At 41.5% G+C, this 9,585-nt stretch overlaps 1 protein-coding gene across 5 annotated transcripts in view; it reads left to right on the plus strand.

Annotated features, from left to right (window-relative positions):
- Positions 1 to 9,585, plus strand: part of LOC127001740 (mitogen-activated protein kinase kinase kinase 4-like) — a 61,787-nt gene that overhangs the window by 24,183 nt on the left and 28,019 nt on the right. For 4 of the 5 annotated variants that reach the window (XM_050866871.1, XM_050866870.1, XM_050866868.1 and 1 more), the window contains 7 exons: positions 486 to 635; positions 857 to 1,021; positions 1,173 to 1,388; positions 1,588 to 1,694; positions 2,076 to 2,195; positions 2,433 to 2,512; positions 9,257 to 9,424. In XM_050866871.1, the coding sequence (XP_050722828.1) occupies positions 486 to 635; positions 857 to 1,021; positions 1,173 to 1,388; positions 1,588 to 1,694; positions 2,076 to 2,195; positions 2,433 to 2,512; positions 9,257 to 9,424 (1,006 nt within the window). Of the gene's footprint in view, positions 1 to 485; positions 636 to 856; positions 1,022 to 1,172; positions 1,389 to 1,587; positions 1,695 to 2,075; positions 2,196 to 2,432; positions 2,513 to 2,727; positions 2,804 to 9,256; positions 9,425 to 9,585 lie in introns of those variants that run through there. The other variant, XR_007755435.1, reaches the window with a different exon arrangement.

Below are 9,585 nucleotides of genomic sequence, written 5' to 3' on the forward strand. Positions count from 1 at the left end.
TATTGAAATGCCTGAAGGCATCTCTTGGTGATATCCAGGAAGACACAGGTTACATCTTTTTCTCAAAAAATGGTTTAAAGAAATATGAAAATTAGTTATGCCAATCAGCACCTTTTTATTTTTTTTACTTTGCGTACCATCGGTAGTGTTTTATGTGAGGTACTTATTTGTTTCTGTATTTTTTCCCCTTGTTTTGTTTATGTCTTAAAATATTCTTTACATCTTCCAACAGTTTCCTGCATAATATTATCCTTATTTAATCTGTCATATCCCTGCTGCTGTTTCATCTCCATTTTCTTTTGTTTTGATCTTTGTCAAAATTTGATCTTTTCATATATCATTCATATTCTAGCCTAAATTTTAATGTTTTTTTAAGGAATTTTGTGTTGCTTATTATGATGATAAATTTTGTTCCATACAATGCAGGATACTAAGAGAAAATTTTCAGAGTTGGTTATCTATTCTCTGTTTACCCTCTTGAACAGGTTACAAGTCTCTTGTTGGTTGTGCCTTGTGGCACAATGCTCGTCCCCCTTCGCAGGGAATTTCAACAATGCATTGGCAGCACAGTGTCCTTAGTGCGTGACCAGACAGCCCCCAACAAAGCTGTCACCCATTCCATTGATGAGCTTAAGGTAACACCCAGAAACATTGTGTGGAATTAATAATAGTGTCAACAATTGTTTCATGTTACATGGTTGTTTGCTGCACAATCATTTTATAGCATATGTATATGTTTATTGACATTTTTCATCATTTAAGGGTTTACTTTTGTACTCAAAGATTTTTTTTCAAAAATCACTGTGCACAGATTCATGAAAACGACACATAAATCAAATCAAATTATGCCACACAGAAAGAGGCGCTTGGGCTATGCGACAACTTGGTGAAGAATGTGAAGCAGGTGGAGAGCCTGACAGACCTTGAGGTGGTGACACCAGATGTGGAGGACAGTGAGCGCCACCACCTGCACCTGGTGACTCGTGATGTGGTGCACCAGTACTTCATGTTTGGCTTTGAGGTAGAGCAAGAAAAAATGTGTTTTCATTTTTACAGGAACCTCCCACTATTCAACAAAGTTGCATTCTACAGAAAGTGGTCAGATGACAAAGTTGTCAAATAAGAAACTTATTTTTTTTCCATTTACATTGGTTTCTACCTCTCCTCTACAGTACCACAAGGAAGTGACACGGCTGGTGACAGGGCAACACCGGGCCGAGGTTGCTCCGATGCTGGTCAATCTGGCTCGCATGTGGATGAAGTTTGTGCAAACCCATTACTCACATGGGAAGGGCAGCCGACCCAGGTGGGCTAATGCTGGCCTGGAGTTCATTGTGTTTGTCTGTAACCCTCACAACACCCGCTACTTGACTGAGCAGGACTTTCAGGTGAGGGATGTGGTGTGGCCTAAGAGGGGTTTTAGGACTTTGAGATGATAGAAATTGAATTTCAGAGAAGATATATCATATTATGTTTATTTATATCAATATTTACAAGGTAAGTAAAGATGAGCGGGCCTCAAGTCCACCACTGGAGGTGTTCCTTGCAGCTGCTAGATATGAATAACACAAATTTTTGTTCTTTCAGCAACTTGTGAAGGAAATTGAATGCTGTCGAGAATTCATTATTGGCACAGCACCAGAAGCCAAGCAGCCTGGAACTCCTCTGACTCCAGTTCTACCAAGACATTTCAGGTATCATTTAGTCTACAGAAAAGTAACTTGTGTTTAACAGTATGGAGTACAACTCCTGCAGTTGTTTAGCAGCAAAGTGGGTGTATGGTTGGTTTTGGAAGTCATTTCCTATAAGATTTTGAAGCTTGGTTAGTCTGTTCAGTGAACTGCTATTTCATGAGTTTCATAATGTTATATGAGTGGCAGCTGCTGTGGTTGGTCAGACTGGTATTGAACTCCCACTACCCATCAGTAATTTTTTCATAGACACACTTCACTATTTCACATTCGCATTACTTTCACAGGTCTTTTAACTCATGAGAAATAGGAACTCTCTGTCCCTTACAGAATGTTTATTTAGGGATTTATCTTCATATGCTGATGATGTGCATGTTACCGCAGGTCATCGTCATCCTCATCAGCCATTCACCAGCCCCCAGAAAGGTCCTTCTCCACACAGTCTTCCTCCTCCCAGGGTGACAACTCCCCAGTGGTTAATATGACAGACAGCCCAATGCTCAGGTACAGCACCATAGCCTTACCATGAAGGAGGTGGATGATATAAAGGTTCATGTATATCAATTGTGTCTCCTGTTATGTGCAGTGTTGATGAAACTCATGTATTATGCATTATAAATCCTTGAGGGTTTTGTAGTAGCCTTGCATTGCTACCACTAATATTTTAGTGACAAATACCTACAGTGGAGTGAAGTTTTCTGTAGGACATGACAAAAGAATTTTCTATTGTGACAATTGCAGGCGACGAATGCTGCGGAAGAGCGCGCCAAGTATGGAGAAAAGTCCGGATGTTCCAGACTCGTGTGCTCCGTTGGCCACAGGTGAGGCATCTTGCTACACAGACATGCCTGAAAATCTTATTTTAGTCTTTTGTAGCAAATTGTTTTCAAAATTAGCTACAAAATGTGAAATAAGAGAAAATTGCAAGAATAAATTCCACAGGCCCTATATACTTATTCCACAGGCCATAACCTCCTCTAAAGTTTACTGCCTTGTATTTAGGCTAAATTATGCTATTTGATTATGATTGCTCCAGCATCATTAGATGGGTGGCCTTGAGGTTTGCTGTTGTTGGATCAAGCCTTCACTACCAACACCATTGATAGTAGTAGGTAAGCAGACTGAAGCTGTAAACATTTCAGTTGGAAGCCAAATGTGCTTTCACCAGCTTTATTGGAACAGCCATTGGGAATACATTTTTTGCTCCCATCCCACTCACAATTTGTTGATCTCTATCTCTCTCATTTTTCTTCAAACTACATGTCAACATGTACCTGCTAGCTATGGCTTACATTGTCTTTTCAATCATTATAAGGCCACATTGCTTCACTGCTTGCCAATGAAGACTCTTAGCTCTGTTTATTTCCTGATATTATTGGTGAGTATAGTTTGCAGTGAGTTACATTACATGCAGCTCTTACCATTTGTGAGTTGCCTCCTTTTGAGGCAAAAAGTATTTCTTGGGCACCTCTGTGGTGAAGTGGTATCATTCATTCATTCATTCATCTTTGATGCCTGCTCCTAGGAGCTCCCACCAGGGGATGGCCACGGTAGAAGAGTTTCCATCTCTCTCTATCCAGACACTCCCTCCTTGCCTGCTCAGAGTTTCTCAAGGATCTTTCACCCATCTCCCTGACATACTCCTGCACCTTATCTCGCCATTTCACTGGAGGTCATCCTCTAACATTCCTTCCCTCTATCTCACTCACATACACCCTCCTGGTCATCTTACTTTCCCCCATTCACTACATTTAGCCAAACCACTTTTTAAGTCTGTTGCTTCACTTCTTCCACCACTCCACACTTCTTCCCTTCACCCTCGTGACACATTCCAAAACGCTCATACACACTTTCATTACTCATTCCATCCATTCTTCTCACACCACATGCACTCCTCAAATAACTCATTTCCACTGCCTGCACTCAAGCCCTCTGACTTTCATTCGAGGCCCATGTTTTGCTTGCATATGTGAGGGTTGGTACTATTACTGTATTTCTCAAATCCCTCTTTCCCTCCATGCTCACACTTCTGCCATTCATGATACGTCCCAAAGACCCTACCACCTTTCTTCCTTGCAATGCCCTTTCTCTTGTCTCTCCATCTGTACTACCATGCTTACACATAACTGATCCAAGGTACTTAAACTCATTAACCTGCATTCTTTTTCACATTCAATTCCCACTCTATATGGGCATACAAAATTGACCTCACTTCTACTCTGCTCACAAACCATCACTTTACTTTTGTTGACGTTTACTTTCAGCTTTCTCCTTTTACATACACTATCAAAAACACTGACCAAATTTTGTAAGTCACTTTCATTTTCTGCAATAAGCACTGTGTCATCAGCAAATAAGATTGAATTCAGCACCCACTTTCTTCCCTCAGCCTACATTTTTACTCCAACTTCCCCAACTTTGCCCTTCATTTCTCTCATAACACCATCCATATAAATATGACACACCCCTGCCTCAAGCCCACTTTTATCTCAAAATGTTCACTAGTTTCTCCACTAATTGTGACACATGCGGATGCATCCTCATAGAAAGACTTTATTGCATTAAGCAGTTTTCCTCATTCATTCATTCATTCATTCATTTCATCGACGTATGCTCCTAGGAGCTCCCACCAGGGGATGGCCACGGCAGAAGAGCTTCCAACTTTCTCTATCCAGACACTCCCACCTTGTCTGCTCAGAGTTTCTCAAAGATCTTTCCCCCCTCTCCCTAATGTACTCTTGCACCCTATCCCTCCATTTCACTGGAAGTCGTCCTCTAGCATTCCCTCCCTCTATCTCACTCACATACACCCTTCTGGTCATCTTACTCTTCTCCATTTGCTCCATGTGGCCAAACCACTTTGAAGTCTGTCCCTTCACTTCTTCCACCACTCTACACTTCTTCCCTTCACCCCTGTGACACATTCCAAAACGCTCGTACACACTTTCATTACTCATTCCATCCATTCTACTCACACCACAAGCACTCCCCAAATAACTCATTTCCACTGCCTGCACTCCAGACCCACGTTTCACTTGCATATGTGAGGGTTGGTACTATTATTGTATTTCTCAAATCCCTCTTTACCTCCATGCTCACACTTCTGCCTTTCATGATTCGTCCCAAAGACCCTACCACCCTTCTTCCTTGCAATGCCCTTTCTCTTATCTCTCCCTCCATACCACCATGCTTACACATAACTGATCCAAGGTACTTGAACTCATTGGCCTCCTCCATTTCTTCACCATTCAAAATTATTTTGCATTCTTTTTCACATTCAATTCCCACTCTATATGGGCATACAAAATCTATAACCTCACTTCTACTTCGCTCACAAACCATCACTTTACTTTTGTTGACATTTACTTTCAACTTTCTCCTATTACAGACACCATCAAAAACAATGACCAAATTTTGTAGGTCACTTTCATTTTCTGCAATGAGCACCGTGTCATCAGCAAACAGTATCGAATTCAGTACCCACTTCTTTCCCTCATCGAACAGTCTTACTACAACCTCTCCAACTTTGCCCTTAATTTCTCTAATAACACCATCCATATAAATATTGAATAACCATGGTGACATGACACACCCTTGTCTTAAGCCTGCTTTTATCTCAAAATGTTCACTTGTTTCTCCAGTAATTTTGACACATGCAGATGCATCCTCATAGAAAGACTTTATTGCACTAAGCAGTTTTCCTCCCACACCATAGATCTTTAAAACATCCCACAATGCAATCCAATCGACTCTGTCATAAGCTTTTTCCAAATCCATGAAGGCAGCGTATAGTAGCAGTTTTCCTCCCACACCATATATCTTTAAGACATCCCACAATGCCAGCCTTTCCTCTATGACTCTGTCATAAGCTTTTTCTAGATCCATTAAGGCAGCATATAGATTTTTCCTTTCGCTAATATTTTTTCTACTACCATCCTGAAGGAGAATATCTGATCCACACATCCCCTTCCCTTCCTAAAGCCTTGTTCTTCACTGATTTTCTCTTCTGTAAGTCTTTGCACCCTCTCTATCATGACTTTTCCATATACCTCTATAGCTCCCACACTCCCCTCTCCTGCCCTTCCCCTTGTAAACTGGGACAATGATGGGTTTTGTCCAGTCTGCTGGCACTCCCCCCTCCCATGCCACTTCACATATCTTGACCATCGATTTAGTAACTACATCTCCACACTTCACAGCACCACACAGCTTTAGTGTGGTATCATACCAAGCTTCCAATCTGTGGTCCTGGGTTTGAACCCTGGACTCTGCAGTCGGCCCACCCAACTCTTCATCCTCCCCTTTTGGGCTGATCAATAAGTAGGTACTACCTGGGGAAACCTGGAAATAGTAAACTCTGGGAACCTTAATGTCACATTGGCTCTGTGTTCCTGGGCCAGTGTGACAAAGATGAGCACCAAGGCCACTCACAGCTTTAGTGTATGTCCCCAGTTTTACCTGTTTTTCTTGGGGCGAACCTAGACTGGGTTAACCCTTTCCTTGCGCGTGGTGCGGACGCAACTATCCCCTCAGGCGCAGTCGGGCAGCCCAATGGGGGGTCTCTTTTAACCTCTGTATCTCAAAAACTATTCATCACAGCTAAAAACCAAAAACACCATTGGAAAGAGGAGGTCCAGATCTATAGGAATCAGTTATGTATGCCTCTCTTGCGAACACACATGCACATTCAGGGAGTGTTGAATGTTAACACTTACGTCGGTGCGTGCGGGATGATCAGCCATATTGAGGGAACTGCGGACATCTCTCCTTCAGATTCTGGCAAGGGAGTATTGCCAACTGCAATATTTACAACTATTTGGTCAAAGAATCAGTCAGGTGATAGGTGAAGCTATGCAAAAATGCCACTATATTGGGCAAGAACATCCACCAGTTACTCGTCCGTAGATTTGCCACGCTGGGCTGTTATGATTTTCCACCAAATTTAGTGAAGAACCCACTCAATTGGCAATCCTGTGTTGTGAGAATTAGTGTTGGAACACTCTCATACGCAGGAGATTTGAGTGCGGGTGGAGCTCGCAGCGAGCATTTAGCACCACCAGCAAATACGCCTAACGCTTGCTTTGAGTGTTTAGCAATGAAAGGGTTAAATAATACGAAGCCATAGGATTTTGCTCTTTTAGACCTTACCTGACTCTTTTCATTATTAGAGCTACTTTATAGTGTTGTTGCAGAGCTGCCACTTGCTCAGTCAAGCCTGCTCAGCCTGCACTGTGATAGCCTAAGTGGATAGTCTTGTCAATGCATATATCATTAGTCACTTTTTTTAAGTTACTTTTTCCAAGTTTGAAATTGCTTTACAAGGCTGAATCCCAGAAATTGGTGTAAGACTTTATTTACAGCAAATGAAAGCATATTAACCCCTTCACGCCGGATGTTCAAAAAGCCCGCCTGGCTGATATACGGCGTGCACGGCCGCGCACGGTAGCGCGCGGGAAACCTGAGCCGGCATGTATCTGCTTGTCGCCTCCGTATATTATGCTGCTGAAAGCCCTCATTACATGTATCCCGTATTTGCAAAGCAGCATACACGACGAGTCAACATATACTTGCTTTGCATAATATAAATTGCGTCAACGCAAAATATAAAAAAAAGCGAAATAAAGAAAGGGAGAAAGGGGCAAGGGGGAAAGAAATAGAGAAAGCAGATGATTGTGTAGAGGAGGAAGAATGTCGAGAAATTATCAGCAAATACAACTCTGTTATCATCAGTCAGAGAGCTGCCAGATACTCCTTTGTCATCATAGACAATGTATGTGTGTACGTGTGTGTGTGTGTGAGAGAGAGAGAGAGAGAGAGAGAGAGAGAGAGAGAGAGAGAGAGAGAGAGAGAGAGAGAGAGAGAGAGAGAGAGATAGGCAAGGAGTGGTGGTGTTGGCACCTTGGTGTCTGGGAGAGAGAGAGAGAGAGAGAGAGAGAGAGAGACAGCCAATGAGACTTCCTAATTTTAGACACAAGGCGGGAAGAAGGCGGTGCATACTGTAGCTCATTTTTTGTGATTGGTGGGAACAAGGATGGTGGGAGGGGCAATAGGATTTCAAGGACAGCATACGGCGTCTTTACTTAGTAACCAACACAAAGTACGGGACAACTCAATAGAAGAAGAAGCAGAATAGAAATATGACGCCTACGTAGGCGTCATCGTATTGAAAGGGTTAACACTTTTGCGCACAGCCTCCCATCTGATTTTCTCGTCCAAAACACACACCTATCTGGCTCTTGGGAGGCCTGATTTTGGTACCCTGAGCTCTGTATAGATTTTTTCAAAACTCGCTTATCGAATCTTTTGCTCGGTTCACTTTTATGAAACTACATACATTCCACTGTAAATTGTAAGCTCTTTCATATGGAAAGAAAAAAAATAATGTTTGATTTATATTTTACCGAGATATCGTGAGTTGAAGTGACGTGAACCGATTTCTGAAATAAAAAACTCACCTTTTCACATAGAAGGAGTAAAAATATAACAAATTGTGTTCTATTACAAGAGAAGTGGACATTTATGAGCCAATTAGCCCAACAAACGGAATTTTGATACACCAATTATAATGGTCATAAATTTGATAACAACAACAAAACTAGATTTTTTTCAAAAATGTTCACATTTTTCCACTTATCTCCATAACTGTTATAATTTCATCTTAAAGAAAAGGTCATTACCTATACAATGGTAGTTTCAGATTTCTTATATGATGTATAGCTGATGAGCTAGGCTTGAAAGAAAAAAAATCTTTGGTAACCCTGCCCCCCGCCACACACTAACCCGTCCACGACCGCTAGAGAGAGTCAACTGAAGAGATTTTCTGTTCGCGTCACCAGTCACACAGGAGAATTTCCTGGCAAGAAGGGTCTATCAGCTTACCTCCAGCCAACGTGCGCTAGCCTGTCTACAGACCAAGTATCACGCATCAATGAGAATTACAGAATTTTTGGTTAATTTTTTTGTCCCAGTGACGCGATAGTCGCGTCAATCAGAAGCTGTGCTTTTTGACCAGACAATTATAGTGACGCGTATGTCGCATCCACGTGTGCGATAGTGTTAAGTTTAATGTATAAATGATTAAATATAAAATTTTGTCACATCAAAAGTAAAAATAAACTGAACAGAGCAGTGTTTTTAGAATACACGTGTATTTTGTAACTTTAGATGGCTTAGAGGTGCAGTGAGGCTGCTGTAAACAGGTTGTATGTTTAGTCATGTCTGAGGCACATTTTACCCACATGTCATTTAGCTTAAAGTCTTCAACAGCCGTGGATATTGTCGGAATTGTTCTGACTAGTGTTCTTTATATTTCTGATATATTTATTAATAACCTAGTAGCCCTACACTAGATTATGCATCTGTGAATATTTGATAATGTTGCTTTAGCTTTTGTTAATATCATTTAACTGGTTTCCACAATGCTGGTTTAGGTGTTCGGACCCTCAGTGACATTAATGACTGGGATGACAAATTGACAACCATATCTCACCACTGGAATATAAAGTTTGTCTAGGTCATGGTTGTCTGTGCCCCTTCCTTCTCATCAAATGTTTTCCACCCCACAGAGAAGCCACTGGAGAGGGTGCGGAGGAAGATCTTCAAGATGGATGCCAGCATTGAAGAACACTTGCGTGAGGAGAGGGTCATCGGCCACGTCTCCAACGTTCATAGGGATAAGATTCACTTCAAGCCACGCACTGTCAACTTCTCCTGGCAGCGGGGGCTCAAGATAGGTGGGTGACTATTTTTTATTTTATTTATTTATTTATTTTTTCACCTACTTTGATTGATTTCTTATCTTTTTGATTTATGTTTTGGTTTGCCATCATCATCATCATCATCATCAGTTTTTCGTCACTTTTCTCACTTTTATAATGAGGTTACACTTTCGATG

This window comes from Eriocheir sinensis, chromosome 21, assembly GCF_024679095.1.
Source record: "Eriocheir sinensis breed Jianghai 21 chromosome 21, ASM2467909v1, whole genome shotgun sequence".
Classification (NCBI taxonomy): Eukaryota; Metazoa; Arthropoda; class Malacostraca; order Decapoda; family Varunidae; genus Eriocheir; species Eriocheir sinensis.